Genomic DNA, 19,578 nt, shown 5'->3' with positions numbered 1-19,578 from the left:
GTGTGTGTGTGTGTATTTGTGTGTGTATGTGTACTGTTGGCATTATTCTGTCAACTGAGGTTGGTACTGAGGAAAACCACAGGGATTCTCAACAGCTACCACGTGAACATCTACTATGCTGGAGAAAGTTGCTGGGGTCTTTGATGCCTGCTGTGTTCAACTTCTTTCTCTCCTATGAGTGAAACTAGGGCTGAGTGGATGCAGTTGGAAGTCTGCTCCCCTGAGGTAAGACAATGAATTAAGAGGTAGAGCTACAGAGCTTACCAGTCTTGTGTTCCTTGCTTTCCTGCCGTGGGTAGGTACTCACCAACTCCATGCATCTTAAGACATCTTCGTCTATTTTTATGAGATACACTCCTGGACAGAATGTGGGTAGACAAGACATTTATTCACCTACAGGAGGAACCATTGCAGTGGGTGTCTACCGCATCAACAATAAATTCACAAGTGATCAAAACTACAAACTTTTACACTGTGCGATACATGTGGGAATATGACAGTGTGCGATACATGTGGGGATGGTAACTCCATGTCACAAATGTCACACGTTGCTCCTAAATTCCTAGTTTTACTTCTTAAAATATACAACAGATTACTAGAGAAACAAAATGTAAGTCCCACCAATTTGTTTTTTGACTTTATATCTCTCAGAAAGTTTTTAGATGTTAACATTTTGGAATGATTTGGATGCTGTAGAAACACAGGACAAACTGTCTTCTGTAGGTGAGGAGCAGAATTGAGAGAGCCTCTTCCCTGCTGCTCTTGTGTAGTAACCCACATTCTAACACAATTCGTACAGTTCCCTCGCTTTTCTTCCTGTGCTGTCAAGGGAATGGTTAATGAACAGTATCTTATGTATAAACAGCAAAACACTTTTATAACGTTCAGTTATGAAGGAAAATATCAAAAACATCTAAGACAACAACAAGTTCTGCATTACAGTATTTGTACTCACACCTTCCTGGGCAATCCATGTTTTTAGAAAAATATATTATATGAAACCACAAGCAGGCATTCTGATCCTAGCACATTCTTACTCCAAACAGTATATACAGTCATATTAGAGTCAGAACACACTACAGATCCATGAGAGCTATATGATGAGGGTCCCAAACACATAGCACAATATATACACTTCTATATCACATCTCTTGGCAGTGGGTTGCTTGCTTAGAACAGGCGTCAAGGCGCGCTCGGGCCAGTGAAGAGAAATGGCAATCATGCAGGAAGGATTCTGCCCTAGGCTGCTTCTTCAGCAGAACAGTCAATTCCTGCGTAGGTAAACTTCTCATAAAGTGTGGTGTTCACGTATGTCTGAAATGAGAAAGGATTAGAATACAGCACATTGCTTCTGTCTCTTCCAGAAGCAGCTCGGTTAATGTCCTGGCTTCCTTACCTTTCATAGCTGGGGTGATACCTTTTGTTTTCACTCACTCTCTCTGTATGTGACAGTGTTTTTGTTTCCTTCTGAATGTCATCCCTGAACTTCTAAATAAAATTCCCTACACGCCCTGGCCTTCATTTCTAACCTCCCTTGGTACCTCATTGGCCGCTTATAAAAAGGTCAACTAGTGTAGGCTCCTTCCCCAGGCCACAGTTATTCTTCCCCTCTCCCTACATGGATAACCTTGCTAATCTAGATTTATTTGCCTGTTGACCCCTAAATTGATTCAGGCAGCTACTTTTAAAAAATGTTTCAATAGACTTTAATAACCTCCAAATAGTAAACTATAGGCCAGATTTTGTTGTCTGCGTATTCTTGGCCAAAGCCCTTAACCTCTTTGTTTCTTCATCTATAAATTTAAAGGGACAGGCCGCATGAATAAGATTGCTTCCAGCTCTCTGAGATAACGTGCAGGTTACATTTTATTGTATGTATGAGTGACTGTGTCTTATATAGAAATCTTATTTTTCCCTAAGTTCTCAAAGTTGGGGACCATATCCACTATGCTCCCAAAATCCCTTAAGCCTGTTCTTAGAATAACTTGTTGAGTTGTATCAATGATATTTTAGTGATCACCTTGAGCACATCACAGATTCCCAGGGAAAGAGGACCTGCATCAAATTATGCTTACCTTTCGTTCTTCCAGCATCCTGTTTAAGGACACCAGTATCTGGGCAAATGATGGTCTCTCATAAGGCTTCTCCCTCCAGCATTGTCTCATTAGATCATACCTTTGAACACAAAGAGTGCAAGGATTAACTCTGAGTGTGCTTTAGGCCTGGTATACCATAGGAATGAAGCGTAAGGCAGAAGGAAAAACAAAATTAGTCACCAATGCGACACTGTCGGGCATAAAATATATGTACTCCACCTAGAAAGTTTCCAAAGTACCTTCCTCTCGTCCTTCAAACCCACATCCCCTTTCTTCATTTGTAGGTATAGTGCAGGCTTGTTGCCACTCTTTTAGAACTTTGATCTCAACTATTATAACCATGCAGAATGAACTGAGTTTCCTGTTTATAGCAGCGTTTCTTTTGGAATACTACCTCTCTAAAACATTAGTTCCCCTTAAGGAATGCCCATATGTGTACTTCACAGAGGTGGGACATTTAGAAGTCCTGACACTAAAAACAAATGGCATCTTTAACCAGGTGCAATGGACCAATTATTGACATTCTAAGAACAAGAAAACAGCTCACAGGTACCAATTCTGTTGGGACTTTGATCCTGGACTTCCCAGATTTCAGAACAGTGAGAAATTTATATGTTTGAATATACGATTATGATTGTACAATTAATATATAATATATACAATATACTTAAATATAATTATATTTATTTTAATTATAAATGTATATGTGAATTCTTTTGAGAATTGCATACATTGTATTTTTATCATATTCACCCATTTCAACTCCTCCAAGATCTATTCCCATATCCAACTTATTGTCCTTATTATCTTTGAAACCTGCTAAGTCCAGTTATTACTGCCTCTTTACTCTTAGTTCTGTAACCATCCACTGGAGAACGTTCAACCTACCAGAGCTCACACCCTTAAGATCTCTACCTCTTCTGGAAAGTATCTTTTACTAATAGTTTTTCATCTGGGGGGTGGAACTCCATGTCTACCTTTCCTTTAATGCTGGGGTTTTGTCAAGCTTGAGCCTATGCTGGTCTTATGCATACTGTCCCAACTGCTTTGAGTTCATATGTGTAATTTCCTTGCTGTTTCCAAAATAAAATTTCCTTATAGACATCCACTGCCTCTGGTCCTTAGAATCACTTGCCCCCCTTTCCATAATGATCTCCAAAGACTTAGGAGGATGATAAAGATATCTCATTTAGGGCTGAGCACTCCATAGTCTTTTTCTGTGCACCTTGGTCAGTTCGTGGGTCTCCAAGTTAATTATCATCTACTGAGGAAGCAACTTTTCTCTAACAACATTTGAGTGATATATTAATCTATGGGTTTACCAATGAGCAATTGGTTTAATACTACGTTCCTTTAGCAGAGTAATAGTAAGTTCTCTCCTAGGCCTAGCTTACAGAGCTGTGTAGCTACAGGTCTTTGTCCAAATAATGGTTTTCCGTATGGGTTCCATCTTGCGGAGTGGACCTAACTAATATCCAGGCATAAAGGAGTCGGGTACTACTGTGATCTTCATGCCACTTATTGCAACCATGGACACGTCTTGCACACTAATTGTTATTGTAGCTTGCAGGGCCCACAGCAAGGTAAGATTGGCGATTACTTTTCTTCTCTGGCAGTATATGTAGTATATTTTATCACCATGAAAGCTAGCCAGTCAATACCAGTTGATTTTTCCATGATCTGTGACTGAAACATCTGATCTCTTCAGCAACAGCTCTTACCGTCAAGTCCTGAAGAGCAACCCAGTACAATGACTGTATCCTGTATTGTCTGGAGGGGCCTTGGGACCTCACTGGCAAACAACTCTAAAAGAGACAACTCTTTCCTAGCGTTGGGCTTTGTATTTGTTACCTGTAATGTCTAGTAGGGGAAAGATCACACCATTTTAGGGCAACTCTATTTAAACTCTATATATGAATATGTTTAAATTTTAGGAAGCTTCTACACTAGTAGTTTTTCATATCTTCAGAAGGTCTTTAATATTAATTTCTCTCCCTGTGTTGCCTCCTTTACCCTGCCTTCTATCTTTCACACCATTTAACTTTTCCAATTCTATTACTTCCCTTTCCCCTTTATATCTGTGTCCTATTTTCCTTCTCTTGAAAGCCTCCCAATGTTTTCTCTTCCCTCTTGAAGACCCAACTCCCCCATACCTCCTAGCTAATTTTCTGACTTCTGTGTGTATTCCAATTGAAAGACACAAACAAGAATATTCAAAGCCAGCATTCACAAATGAGAACAAATATGGGGCATTTCTTTTTCTGGGCTAGGGTTTCCTCACTAAGAATGATTGATTTTAGTTATATCCATTTCACTGGGATTTTGATGATTTATTTTCTGAACATCTGATTATTATTCCAGTGCATACATGTATGAATACATTTTTATTATAGATTCATCGGTTTATTGGTATATGCTGTGTTCCCATTGTGAATAGAGCAAGAATGAACATGGATGAACAAGTTTCGCTATAGCAGGATTTTATCAAATGCAGTAGAGATGAATTGTGTGGTAGATCAATGATTTGCTCTTTTAGGAACCTTCACCACTTTGTACTCCCATCAGCAGTGAATTAGTGTCTTGCTTTTGCCACATCCACATTGGCATTCGTCATCATTTGGCTAGATCACATTAGGACTCTACAGTAGGATGAACTCTCACAGTAGTTTTTATTTGCATCTCCCTATATCTAAGGATGCCGAACATTAAAAAAAAATTATTTCTCAGCCATTTGTGTTTCACCTCTTAAAAATGCTCTGTTTATAGATAAGATGGATAAAGCAAAGAAGTACAGGCCGACAGGAACCGGATGTAGATCTCTCCTGAGAGACATAGCCAGAATACAGCAAATACATAGGCGAATGCCAGCAGCAAACCACTGAACTAAAAACGGGACCACTGTTGAAGGAATCAGAGAAAGGACTGGAAGAGCTTGAAGGGGCTCAAGACCCCATATGTACAACAATGCCAAGCAACCAGAGCTTCCAGGGACTAAGCCACTACCCAAAGACTATACATGGACTGACCCTGGACTCCAACCTCATAGGTAGCAATGAATAGCCTAGTAAGAGCACCAGTGGAAGGGGAAGCCCTTGGTCCTGCCAAGACTGAACCCCCAGTGAATGTGATTGTTGTGGGGAGGATGGTAATGGGGGGAGGATGGGGAGGGGAAGCCCATATAGAAAGGGAGGGAGAGGGGTTAGGGGGATGTTGGCTGGGAAACCGGGAAGGGGAATAACAATCGAAATGTAAATAAGAAATACTCAAGTTAATAAAGATTAAAAAAAAAGGAAAAAAATGCTGTTTAGTTCCATACTCCAAATTTTAATTGGGTATTTTTTTATTCTTGGTGTTTCCTTTCTTTATATCTTCTAGATGCTAACTAACCCTTTGTCAGATGTGTAGCTGGTTGAGATTTTTTTTCTCATTCTTTGGGCTAGCTCTTCACTCAAATGTAGTGTCCTTTTCTGTACAGAAGGATTTTAGCTCTATGACATCCTAGTTATCAGTTGTTTATCCTAATGCTTGCAGTCCTGAACTCAGAAAGCTCAGAAAGCCCTTTCCTGTACCTACAAACTCAAATGTATTTCCTACTTTTCTTCTATAACGGTGTCAGGTCTTCTGTTGAAGTCGGTTAATTCATTTAGAGTTGAGTTTAGTGCAGGGTCAAAGGTAAGCATCTAGTTCAATCCTTCTACATAGGACTTACCAGTTTGCCAGCACCTTTGAAGAGGCTTTCTCTTCTCTGCTATTGTTTCTCTTGCTAGTGCTAGTGCAGGATGTGATTTCAGTTTTCCTGTATTTAGTGAGACTTGCTTTGTGTTCTAATATGTGGTAGCATTTCCAGAAAGTTCCATGGGCCGCTGAGAAGAATGTGTATTCTTTAGTGTTTTAGTGGAATGTTCTGTAGGTATCCACTGGACTCAAAAAAGAAGTGTGGAACAGTTCCCGGATGTACCTGGCTCTTCCTATCTCCAGCTCCAGCCAGCCATTGGAACGAGAGCCAATTTATCTCAGCAGCTCCATGCGACCCCCAAGTACTCTCTGACACTGGCAACTATCTCTCTACCCATCTAGTTCCCAAGGCAGGTTGCTGCCATGCCAGTTTCATACAGAGACTGCCTATCTCGAGCACAGCTCTTTTACTGTGGACTCTGCTCACAATTATAGCATCCAGCCCCTGGTCCCAGAGGCAGCTATCCTCTCATAACTCTCTGCACTGCTCTGTGTACATTCCTAACATTTGCCCCCCTAATAGGTATGGTATAAACTCTCAACAACCCGTTAAAATCAAGACTCATCAAACTGTAACCCAACAATGAGATTTATCTGTTAAATTCTCATCCACAATACATCCACACAATAAACTCACAACCTGTTGATAAGAATGTAAACCGCCCTCCTAGATAAGATAAATTTGCCTACAGAAATCCATCCCAGCTACCTTGGCCACTCAAGACCACCCAGATCTTGGTCATCCTTCTCCATCTCCATCTTGACTCTCCTTCCTTCTCCTTCTCTCCTGCCTTACAAAAGCTTTGTCCCTGCCTTATTTTTTACTGTTCAATCATGGCCTTGACCTAACTTGTGCAGCGCCTACACCATTTGACTTAGGATGTCTTATTTTCAGAATTTCTGAAGACAAATGTTAGATCTGAAAATCTGTCTATTGATAGCAGTAGAGTATTGAAATAACCCAGTATCATTGTGTTGTGGTTAATCAATGGTGTTAAGATCCGGTAGTATTTCTTTTATGAGATCAGGTGCGTCTGTGTTTGATGTGTGTATGTTTAGGACATATCCTTTTGTAGGTTTTTCTTTGATGCAGTAGTTCTCAACCTGTGAGTCATGACCCTTTTGGGAGTTGAACCAACCCCTCACAGGGGTCACCTAAGATTATCAGAAAGCACAGATATTTACATATTTATACCAGCAGTAAAATGGCAGTTATGAAGTAGCAGCGTAAATAATTTTATAATTGGGGTCACCTCAACATGAGGGACTGTACTGAAGGGTTGCAGCATTACAAAGGTTGAAAACCACTGCTTTAGTGAGTGTGAAATGTCCTGCTCAGAGCTAAGCTGGTTTGAATAGTATGTTGCTGTATTAGGATAAGAACGATTTCTTAGTTATATTTGCTTGAAATTCTTTTTCATCCTTTTACTCTATGGTGGTATTTATTGTTGGTGGTGAGATTTGTTTCTTGAATACAGCAAAATGATGGATTCTATTTTCTTTTTGTTTTGAGTCTTTTTCTTTAACATCTGACCCATATTCCAGCCCTAGATTCTGTTTATATACACATCTGTAACTCTGTGTTTTTTATTGAGGGAATTGATACTGATAATATTAATTATTATTAAACAATGTTTATTAATTCCTGTTATCTTGAGGCTTTTCTGGTGTTTTATTATACCTCTTTGATTTAACATTTTTCAGACCTAAGTATTCCTTTTAATATACTCTGTAGAGATTAGTCATAAATTCTTTAAATATTTTTAGCATGGAAAGTTTTTCTTTCTATTTCAATTTTGACTAAGAGTTTTGCCTGCTGTAGTAGTCTCTGCTGGGATCTGGAATCTTTTGTAACTTGTAGAATATCCGTCCCATTCCTTCTGGCTTTCATAGTCTCCATGGGAAAAAATGGCTGTTATTCTGACAAGCCTATCTGTACATGTGGATTGATCTTCTTTTTTGCTGTTTTCAGTGGCTTTTCCCCTTTGTTCTGTGCATTTAATGTTTTGACTATTATATGACATGGGTGGATTCCTTCTTAGTTTTGTCTATTTGGTGTTCTACATGATTTTTTTTTTTTTTTGCACAATGATAGGCATCTTTTTCTTAGACTTTGTAAACGTTCATCTTTGATTATGTTAAAAAGCATTTTCTGTGCCTTCGAGTTGGGTCCCTTCACTACCTTCTTATTCCAATGGTTTAGTCAGTTTGGTCTCTTTACAGTGTTCCATATATCCCATAGGTTCTATTCCTTGGCTGTTGGTTTTGTAGGTTTGTTTGTTTTTAAACTGAGCTGTTTTTGATTGGGTGAGTCCAGTTCTCTACCTTGTCACAACCCGACAGTCTTTCTTCCACTTGATCCAACCTATTGGCAGGGCTCTCCTCTGAGCTGTCATCTGAATAATTGACATTTTCATTTCAGGATTTATCTCATTTTGGCCTTTCCTCAAAGATTCTTGTTTTATAAAATTCCATTTTTATAGCCTGAATTTTTATTTTTTCATTCAGCTGTGTTTTTCAAACCTTCACACTTCAAGAAAGATGGAAATGCTAATGTTTATGTCTTTTGTACCAAGGAAAATATTAGCATCTCCTTCTTTCTTATTAATCTGAACAATACCTTGTTTGTTCAACCTATCACCAAGCACTCTTGAAATTTTGCCACTTAGGGACTTCCACTGGCTAGGTCTGCAATGGAGTCTCCACTGACATTGTTCTTCCTTGTAAAAAATAATCTCAAAAGAAGCAAAAGTGTGAACAAGTTGTTGCTTAATGGAACGACTCTAAAATCCCTACAACAACCTTAATAAAATGTCTACTGTATTTTTCATGGACAATTTTGTGTATTTTATACTCTTCTATCCTTGTCCTTCCTCACCCCACCCTTCTTAAGAGCCTTAATCACTCTACTAGATTAAGTAGCAGGGAAAGTTGCTGCTTCTTTCCCATCACATAGGAGTCCTGCTAGCAGAAATCTCCTTTTTCTTCACCTGTCTGATATCTTAATGCGAGTGGGCCACATATCTGATGGCGGCTCCTTTAGAGTCACATGGAGAAAGGGAAAGATGAAGTAGCCTCAGTGAGGCCTCACTTACACCTCATCATCACAGTTCAGGGGCTTCTCCAATCTGTAGCCCTGGGGCAGCTTCTCATAGAGTTCTGCACATGTCATGCCGCAGTATGGAGTGCCTCCTGGAACACAGGAAGTAGAGTCTGTGAGTCCCACTGACACAGAAGGCAGTGTTTCCTGCCCCACTGCTAAGCAATGAGGAAAGAAAAGATAGAGGGCAAGCACTCTAAGTGCCTCCCTCCACAACCTCACTATGTAACAGACTGGACTTAGTCACTGGACACAACACAATACTACCCCTCCATGAGTAGAGGATACCCACCAAGACCTCCCTCCTGACAGTATCTCTCCTTTCCCCTGAGTCTCCTATACAGAGCACATCTCATGTACCAATGACATTTCATACTTTCATGCTAAAAGTCTGTACTTATGCAATTCCTACTTTATCAACAACAGTTACTATGCAGCTTAACTTAGAAAAGCTATCCACTATTGTAGAAAAACTTCCGAGGAAATCCTATACAATACTTCTCATTACTTTTCAATATAGCAACTTGCAATTTAAAAATATTAATTTATAATTAATGTTCTACACATTCTTCATGTTCTACATGAAGCGTTTGATTGGGGTATGTGTTTTTGCCCAGGAAATTAAATGGTCTTGAGGATGGGACTTTTCTTGGTTTGAAACATCCATCTAACGTTATAAGGGTAACTCGTTACTGCTCATTGACCCTCATGCACAGGCAGGAACAATTTAAAGTGAAGCTCACAGCCACAAGGCCCTCAGTACTAAGTATGACGTTCATATACAGTGTTTAGAAACAATCGTGGACAGCTGTGCTCTGCTGCAGAAACACTTCTACTTGTAGGTCCCACCCGCTGATGGCATTGGAGGAATTAAAGAGTGTCCTGCAGAAATGTGGTTATGTGGTTATGAGGAGATTCTGGAGAGTCTATGCCCTTTGCCCAGTGTTTCATCTGGTGGGGAAATCAAATACTCACCTAAGCTAACGATCTCCCAGAGCAATACACCATAGGACCATCTGCAGGAGGGACAGCAGGAAACAAATCGTCAGTGAATAGAGTGACCACTCGGGCTTTCTGACCCACCCCAAACCCTGTCAAGAAACCTTTTGTCAAAATAGAAAATGCTAATCATGTGCTTTCTAGACCTGATACACAGCATAAGCTCCTCTTAGGTTCGTAGAGGGCCTTAGGGTTGAGGGTGGGATGGGGGTGACTCATGGCTGGTGTGGAAGACAGTGAATTGCACACCACACAGCTGGGAAAGGAGACCCTTCTCTGCCATCTGATACTTGAGTGGTTAGTATAAACTACTGAAGATACTGGACCCCTAAGAATAGTCCTCCAAAAGTACAGACACCCTGGCTATGCACCTGGCTTCGGTAAGGACATGGTAGTCTCCTCCTCCCTAAATAAGGACTCTGGTTGCCTCCCTCTTGGCCTTACTTTCCCTCCCGCAAGAGTGTACAAGTGACTTGTCACTGCAGGCTGTAAGAAGGCGTGGCCCTACCACTGTGGCAGCCGTTCTGAGCTGCTTCCTCTATGCTAGGTCAGGAAATGGACTCATGGGGAGGCCCCTATACCCTTTCCTCTTCAGAAGTCATGACTTCATCACCTGAAGTATGTGATGGGAGACGACACCCTCAAACCTGACACTTGGAATTTTACACTGCAAACTTCCGTTCTGCAGCTTCGTTTTCTTTGAGCTTATTTCCTCCTTTTTTCTGCTGCCTGGCCTACCTAGTGGCAGTGGAAAATCATGACATAAGCAGCTGCTAGGTCCCTGGGAGCGGGCCAGTAGATTGCCTATACAATATCCCAGGGTAGGGTATCCCTGCTTCTCTTTAGTACTTCTGCCAAATACATACTCTTTTAAGAAAAAAATTCTTATAGGCAAGGTGCTTACTTACACATCACTGTTGGTTGTATAGACACTATAGTTCAGTGACTCAATTGCCATCCAGCGCACTGGGAGCCTTCCCTACAGAGAACAAAGTGAGACGTCGCTTGGGGAAGACTTTGTGTTTAGAATTAGACACAAAGTTGGAAAATTAGTACACATTATAGACTAAGGAAGCCTCAGTTCATGAATTTCCAACCACAGACATGCAAACATTGTAAGGCTAACCGCAGCAAGTCTGATGTGAGTCTGTGTATTTTATTGTGCACGTTTGATAGTCATTCAGCTATTCCCCTGATCACTTTGTGCTTGAAGTGGCACCCATGGGTTTTTTAAATTGGGGACAGGCACAGAAACTGAGAGTGTAGCTGAACCATGAGAAGGGGACAATGGGGACAAAGGCCAAGTTGGAGAAACCACCTTAGAAGTATGTTGCAGGATTTCTGATCATGTTGTGAACATCATGATTGTGTTATTTACTGAAAGAAAAAAAACTGTTTCTAGTTTGCATGAGGCTCAGCCTTAGCACACATTTTTATTCCCTCTGGCTGGAATACAGACATGCCCTTAATACACACCTTTAATCCCAAACAATGAAGCTAAAGTTAGTTTGTAGAAGGAGACACCCATGTTTGAAACTAATGTCTAATTGAGTGGCAAAGTGATGAATCAGAAAAAGGTTTTTGGAATAGGGTATACCTAACACTCATGAGAATAAAGACGAAAGGGAAGCTACTTGAGGGGGCAATGCAAAAAGAGAGAGGGGAGAGGCTGTTTTGCAGGGACTATTGTACAGAGACAGGTGAAATAGAGGGAACAAGCTAGACACAGGTGAAGACAGAACAAACCAGAGAGTGAGATGGAGTTGGAAAATTAGAACACATTGGCAAAATATGAAGTCAGAGAAAGAAGTCAGATTGACTTAGTCAGCTTGGAGAAGAGTGTGAATCAGAAAAGCTGTGTTGAACCCTACAGCCAGAAATCAGAACAAGAAAGGGTGAACTTATTCAGCAGTAAGTCTCAGACACAGAAAACATTCTAGGCCTAGATTAGATTGTACAGAGGCTGGAAGCTTCCAAGACTAGGCCTAGGTGGGTAGATAGAGGCCATAAGCCTAAGAGGAGACAATTACATCAGGCAAATAAAAGATGTAATGGGGATGTCTGGGTTCCCATAAGCATTTGATCAATGGGGAAAGATAATGTTTTAGGCTACAAGTAATTGCTCATTTAGAGTCATACTGTGTCCAGGCTGGGTAAAATGAGGTGTAGCCTGGATATTGTGAACCTTTGCTCCTACGTCCCTCAAAGTCTTTAGGGTTTGGAGGATTCCTACGCAACTGTGCAATTCTATGGCTCACCACTAAAGGCATCTATTCCTCCTTTCCTCCCTCTTCCCCTCCCAGAGATGCTCAAACTTTCAACAGTGCTGCTTTAGCCTGTAAGATCAGAAAGGCTTTAGGGGTCTTCCTCAACCTGCCCTTGCAGGCATTTTAACAGGCTGCCCTTCCTAGCCTCAAGGGTGATTCTATGTGTGTGGACCTCTCTCGGTCTTTGTGGAATGAGTGTATATCCCAAACTGGGATTCTGTATTTTAGGCTCAGATTCACGAGGGTCCTACCGTCTACCTACTCACTCCACATTCTCCCTCACACACTTTCTTTCTTTCTATGTCAATCTGGGCCCAAATCCCCCACCTGTTCCTCTAGCTCACTCTTGTATCACAGCCACAGAATGGAAAGTAGAGTCATATCAGCTGTCTCTTTCCCCCAACCCCACAAGCTTCGGCCTTTAGACCGCAAAGGTTCCATATGTGCATTCATGCTTTCTGTATTTGACTTCTTTAGACTTCGTCCACTGTCACTCTCCCTGTCACTGGATTTGGCCACTGCCTGATGATAGTATCCTCTTCAGTGAACAAGCTACCTGATAGACATCACCCTTTAATGGCCTGTTCTCTACACAGGATGCTTGGTGAAAATGACTAGTTTACAGGTGGGGGTCTTTACTTTAAAATACAATCATTAGCATCCATGACCTAAGATCACCTGAGTTTCAAAGGCCTTGACTAGAGTTCACAGAGCCTCAAGACCCTGATGCTTTCTCAAACTTTGGACTTGAACTCACCTTCCTTGTTGTACTATATTGTCCCCCAAAGTCTTAATGTTCTCTGTTAATTCCAGACTTCTATATTGGCCCCATTATCCAGCTCTTGCAGTTCTTCTTCATATCCAATAGCCACTCGACATTCACTGTGTTACTTAGGAGCTGACCTCCTCCATGAAACCCTCCATGTCTGCCCTCAGCGCTGGTTCAGGGAGCTTTCTCTGTGATCCTACACAAGTGTTCCTGGACCTTGGGCACTGAACTGTTGTAATTGCTATATCTATGTTGATCTGAGGCCTTTTGCTGAAAATACTAAGTCTTAACATATTATCCCTGAACCTACTGTTATTATAAATGGCCTCATAATAAGTGAGGTGATGGCTGATGTCTATTAATAATAGCCAACACTAAATTGCCTAGTATAATTTATAATAAAACTTTCAACAGTGGAATTACCTATGAGAGTGAGGAAAAAATATACCCAGAAAGATAAACACCTGGATCCTAGCTCTGGATTTTTAGATTTGTGTGTTTAATTTGGCATGTCTGTCTAGGACAGGAAACTAAAACTGGCACATACAAGTGGGACAGGAAAAAGCCTTCAGATGTGGAAGGCAGAGCTGGACCCATGTGGTTATAAAAACAAAAGGGAAGAAAACAGAGTGTAAGGAGTAAGGAAAAATGGGGGATGGGGGAATGGGATCAGGTTAACTAAAATAAAATGGTTATAGAAACACACTATTTTGCAAGCTAATTTAAATATATAAATCATAATATATGATTTTGAATGGAGTCACTCTTCATGGCTGGACAATATATTCCCCAGAAGACCTGGGTTATTAAATAAGAATCTTCATACAAGCATAGGATGCCTCCCTTTGAGTCATTGGACAGAAAAGTCCCAGACACCCCTAAAATAACATGGGATGTTGTCATTGTTCTTGCTTGCCCCCGACAGCTAGACTAAAAAATCCTATTGCTGAAGACACAGCACATTTTGGTTACAGGACATAGAGAACTACAGCTAGAACTGAGCAGAGAACTTCCCCACTGCCTGGTTTTCATAGCACTGAAAGGAAATCCAAAGGCTGATTGTAGAGAAAGGCATCAATGGACTTACCCAGTCATAGCGCCTACATGTGCTGTAATACTGACCATCCAATGAGATATCCTGATTGAAGCCATAGTGGCAGGGCTGTGGGGGTGACTGACTGCTTTCTAATTGGATTTGAGTCTTATGAAAAGGAGGAAATTCATGCCTGATACTGTAAATCTCGTCAAAAGCTCATGGCTGGGGTATTTATAAATCAGAAGCCTAGGGAACTCAGAAAGATACAATGGGAAGAATTTAAAGCAGAGGACGGGCATGTTTCTGTCAAAAAGCTGTCTTCTAGGCACGATAGAAGCCTTATACTCATGAGTTCATGGTATCTGATTACCAGCAAGTGGTCTACACACAATCAAGCCTGTCAGTATTCTGGCATGGATGGGAGAAGCTCCACTTTCAGCTGAGGGGCTATTGGGAGTCCATGGCATCCTGTGGAGGACAATCATTTTTCTTTAGCAGAGTGTATGCTGATAAGTTGTTCACGTTTGCTGGGTGGCTACACAAGCATGTTCATGCAGGCAGCACTAAGTGGACTTAGTGGATTGTTTCTAAAAATAGAGAAAAAATAAAGGTGGGAGGTGTTGGAGATTGGTTCTAATTCTTTGATTCAATTGGGAATCTGTGTGTCCAGATGCTGAAGGTCCTTGCCCCCAAGTGGTTTTTGATAGATTCATAAAGATGCCAATGGCTAATGGCTGGGTACAGGGTGAGACACTTAAGAGTTGTGAGGGTAGGACATAGAGAGGAATGGGAAAATCACCATCACTCGGGGTAGAAGGATGGAATGCAGGAGTGACAGGAAATAAAGCCAACCAGCCATGTGAGACTTCTGGCCACTTATCCAATTGGGCCTGGGGTAGCAAGGGAAGGTTTAGGAAGGCCAAGCCTTTGAGGTAGCCAAGGCATTTTAAAAATAAGCTTGTGTGTGTGTGTGTGTGTGTGTGTGTGTGTGTGTGTGTGTGTGTGTGTGTGTGCGTATCTTTCACTCACAGATACATAGCTAGCTTCTAGGTAGGTGCATGCGTGCAGTCAGCCAGGAGCCAACGAAGTGTAGCAAAAAGTCACTGCAACAGGGAGGAAAAAGCATTTGAGGGGTGCCGAGTGGGGCGGGAGAGGAGATCTGGGTTGGATATAACAAATGTACCCTAAAGAAAACACAGTAAAGAAAACCTCCCTGACGCAGAGTGCCTAACCCTGGATATCAGCATCAGGCTGTCCAGAAGGTGGGACTTGGCATCTATTAATTTAAAGTCCTGCTGGTGATTTTCAGGCACAAACCACTGATTTGAAAACTTGACCTGAGAAAGCAGCCAGTCTGCCCCCTGGTGGAATTTTGCTGTTCCTTTCTAATCCCGCCCTTCTCTGGCTTTTTCTTCCCAGTCTATGTTGCTGGTAAACACTTTACCCCACTTTGGGGAGACGGAATTTAGTCCTGGTTGCTTTGCCCCAACAGTATCCTTCTCTCCTGGGCTCTGAAAGAAATTGCTGCCCTTTGTACAGTGTCAATCCAAGGAGTACCATCGTTGAGGATCTGAGAAAGGGGTCGGAATGGAATTTCAGACCATGAAGCTAAACATCACCCAACCTTTGGATACTTCCAACCTCTCGCCTGGGATTGCACAACCAGCAAATCAGAGAAAGGCAAGGAAGGGGATACTGTGGACTAGTGTGAAAAACTGGGGAGCTGTACATCAGGGTAAGTGGGGATCCACCCCCTTCTTCAGGGAGGAACACTGCAGAGAGTGGGGAAACACCTGACAGAACTAGGAGAGAATTTTTCTCCACAAGCTCATCCTTGGGGAACCTCCTGCAGCTCCTGAGGGTGCTGAGGCAAGACTAAAGGGCCAGATGGGGATAAGCGAGGCCCTGTGCTACACGCTCCTCCAAAACAGGAGTGGAAGACTAAAACTGATCCCAGCGCCTAAGCTCGTAACTGTTCGAGTGTGGGCATAAAGAGCAATGGCGCAACTGATTAGAAAAGTCTCTAAAGTGACTGCGTAGGCACACCTTCCTTCTCAGGGAATGCTGGGTATTTTCTATTCTGTAAATGAGACAAGCATTTTGTAAAGAAAAGGAAGCATGTATCTGAGGAAAAGGCAGAGCCCTGGACCTTGTTAAGAGACCAGAGACACAGGCTCAAAAAGACCTTCTCACGGCAAATGGAGAATGCCCAGGAAAGCTGAGTCCGAGAGACACTTGGCAGAGCTGGGAGAGGCAGAGCTACACCACTGAAGAAGGCTGCCAGACATGGGGGCCATGGTCGTGAGCTTGCACCTGCCTTGTTTACCAGCAAGGCCTGACCACCTTGGGAATATGATGTCATCAGTGTGACCAGTGTGCAGGGGCGTGGCTTTCTCGAGGCATTTTGATTCCTGGGCAGACACCAAAGGAGAATCAATCTGATTTCTCTGTGCACCAAATTACATGGTTCCGTTCGACTCTGAGCTTGGCTTTGAAGGTAAAATCTTGTTTGGCAGAGTGGGTATCACTAAGAAAGAGTGGGTTTAACTAGTTTTGATTTGGGCCGAGTGAATACATCTACTGAGAGGATAGTAGGCAAGCCTTCATACATTACACACTTCTCTACAGCAGTGGCTAGTAACAGCACACTTCCCTCATGGGTTCCTAAGTTTTTTTGTTTCCCTGCCCTGTTTGTTGTTTAGAAGCAGGGACTGGAAGTTCATCAGGCCTAGATTTGGTACAGACAAAACACTGACCACTAGGCTTCCTTCAATTGCATAGCTACACGTGATGAAGCCTCTTGACTTGCAAAACAAGGTGGTGATGGGAGGATGCTGGTCAGGACTGAGAGGGAAAAGTCATCTTCAGTCACCTGCTTCCCAAGTACCCTTGAGATATATGAATAGCCTCTGTCAGCTTCCTTTGAGACACATCTGATAGATAAGGGTTTTGTTTTTTTTTAATGAAAGGCAGACATCAAGCACTAACATAGGAAATCTCTAAGCTCTGTGTAACTTACTGCCCACACTCACCTTTCAGTGAGTAGTAAAGACCCAGTCAGTGTCTGCAACAAATTGCCAGGTAAAGATGAACCAATGGGAGGGCTTTACACAACTGCCAAAGCTTAAGGTGAAGTGGTGATAGTGAATGAAGCCAGTTGTCATCCCCAGCTCAGCTGGTTCCTCAGCTCTAGCCTACCTGGAGCCACCCTGAGCTGACCAACAGGCCTAACCAATGAATTAAAGGTTTACACACTTCCTGACAGGTAGCTGTGTTACATAATTCCCAAAAGCTTTGTTACCTTAAAGGTGGTCAATGCCCTGCCCTGTTCAATAAAACTCACAAGAAACAAAGCTCTGCGTACCTGACCCTTTTTCTCAGAGTGTCCACCATGACCTCTAAGGTGCTTCGTGTACTCAGGTAAGATGTAGCTTCTTCTCTGCTTTTCGTTTCCTTCCTTCCAGCACCTTCCAAGTGACTGCTAACACCCATCTTTGTGTTCCCTTCTGGGTCCACTTTAAAATTGTTTTATTAACAAGACCAAGAAACTCCTGGGTGGGTGTGGGGGCAACTGTGTATGTCCCCAGTGACAACAGCATAACGTTAGGAACCCAAATGTGAAAGAGAACCAGGCCACACACTATCCATACCAGATGTGTCAGTCATCCAGAGCAATGACATTCCAATGGGACAGGGAGGTCCCCTGTGTCTAGAACTTACCATCGTCTTTTTCACATACACTTCTTGACCTCGTGACAATCCAAAATCTGCTATTTTGGCTATGTAGTTTTCGCCAACTAAAATGTTTCTGGCAGCCAGGTCCCTGTGGATAAACTAAAATTTTAAAGAATCATGCATCTTCAGTGTAATACTTGGTAGAGAATACACAAGAAATGACACCATGCCTTTACAAGGTCTTCAGAATCCAGCTGCCTTAAAGCACTTCTCCACAACTCTCACATAGCAGCTTCTGTTGAGCTATGGCTCTCACATCTTGAAAGAATCATTTTACGGTTGAGGAGAAGTACAGGACTTCCCACAGGAATGAGGAACCTCTGCTGTTGACGCTATTTGCAGGTAAACCTCAGTATGATAAGATCAGGGCACCTCACTAAACACATGCTTTTAAATCCCCTGTCAGTATTGGGGATTGAATTCTTCCTATGGGGGTGGATGGTATCAGTTTCTTAACTCAGGAGGCTAAAAAGGAGCCAGAGAAGAGATCATGGAAAACTGTCTAACACATTAGAGCCCTGCAGCAGGAATGCCACAGCAAGATGTCCAAAGCAAGGTTCTAAGAGCGCACCTGTTTTTGGCTCAAGTAGTCCATCCCCCGGGCCACATCTGCAGCAAAATGAAGAAGCTGCTGGGAGGACAGTGTGGAAGCCGTGCTGTTGGCGATGGCAAAGGCAGGGTCTGTCTCTAGCACTCGGCTCTTACGCAGAAAGTCCAGGAGGTTTCCATGTGGGGCATACTCAATAGCCAGGTATAAGTAGCCTGGAGGGAAGGGATGAGAGAGCCATCTTATCCTGACTGAACAGCTGGGGAATCTTCAAGACACGCCTGCTATCACCGAAATACTCCATCAACTCCATAACACTAAGGCAAGGAAATCAAATCATCCTCTTACCTGGGACACCTTCAACAGAGTCCCTTTAATTTCATTCAACATTCATCAAAAACCAACACGAGCTAGGAACATTACTCTGGTCTGCCTCTCTAGCCACAGTAGACGAATGGCTAAATGCCTCTGCCTTCCCTTCTCCCTAAAAGTACACTATGAAACCATGTACTCACCAGACAACTGCCTAGGGGGATCTAGCTTTTTAAATTATATTTTGCTTAAAGACATCAAAAACTTGAAGTTTAGAAGAACAAAATAAATCAATAGAGTTCCTAAAGGAAGTTTGTCTCTTTGTTTCGGTTTTAACCTAAATTCTTTTCCTTGTTAAAAAGTAATGCAAAGAATTGTTAAAATCTTAATGAGGATTTTAAAGGCAATACTGATGTGTTGAATCTGTAGATTGCTTTTGGTAGGAATGCCATTTTTACTATGTTAATTCTACCAATCCATGAGCATGGGAGATCATTCCATCTTCTGAGATTTTCTGGAATCTTCTTCGATTTATTTCTTTAAGGACTGAAAGTTTTTGTCAGACAATTTTTTCCTTGCTTGGTTAAAGCTACCCCAAGATATTTCATATTATTTGCAGCTATTACAAAGGATGTTGTTTTTCCTGATTTCCTTCTTAGCCCATTTGTCATCTGAGTATAGGAGGGACACTGATTATTTTGAATTAATCTTATATCAAGTCACTTCACTGTAGGTGTTTGTCAGCTGTAGAAGTTCCCGGGTAACAGTTTGGGGGTTGCTTGTGCATACTATCATACCATCTGCAAAGGTTTCTTTCCAACTTATCTCCTCTTGATCTTCAGTTGTCTTATTGCTCTAGCTAGAAGATCAATTACTATATTGGATATGTTGGCATCCCTTCTCAGTTCCTCCCACAGTTACCTGGCAACAGCCAGCTGTACCTGACTCACTATAAAAGTCTGCTTGTCCCCTCCTCACTATC

The 19,578-nt window shown here is 42.0% G+C and overlaps 1 protein-coding gene across 1 annotated transcript in view; it reads right to left on the bottom strand.

Annotated features, from left to right (window-relative positions):
- Positions 1 to 367: 367 nt before the first annotated feature.
- The window catches only part of Tek (TEK receptor tyrosine kinase), a 69,298-nt gene continuing 50,087 nt past the window's right edge, over positions 368 to 19,578 (bottom strand). The window contains exons 12-18 of the mRNA XM_032893354.1: positions 18,309 to 18,499; positions 17,723 to 17,836; positions 10,839 to 10,909; positions 9,907 to 9,947; positions 8,927 to 9,023; positions 2,076 to 2,175; positions 368 to 1,314 (exon numbers count right to left, since the gene is read on the bottom strand). Coding sequence (XP_032749245.1) covers positions 1,240 to 1,314; positions 2,076 to 2,175; positions 8,927 to 9,023; positions 9,907 to 9,947; positions 10,839 to 10,909; positions 17,723 to 17,836; positions 18,309 to 18,499 — 689 coding nt within the window. The 3' untranslated portion in view covers positions 368 to 1,239. The remainder of the gene's footprint in view (positions 1,315 to 2,075; positions 2,176 to 8,926; positions 9,024 to 9,906; positions 9,948 to 10,838; positions 10,910 to 17,722; positions 17,837 to 18,308; positions 18,500 to 19,578) is intronic.

This window comes from Rattus rattus, chromosome 1 (assembly GCF_011064425.1).
Source record: "Rattus rattus isolate New Zealand chromosome 1, Rrattus_CSIRO_v1, whole genome shotgun sequence".
NCBI classification, from domain to species: domain Eukaryota; kingdom Metazoa; phylum Chordata; class Mammalia; order Rodentia; family Muridae; genus Rattus; species Rattus rattus.
The sequence above is the reverse complement of the archived record's forward strand: the minus strand, read 5'-3'. Positions and strand labels throughout refer to the sequence as shown.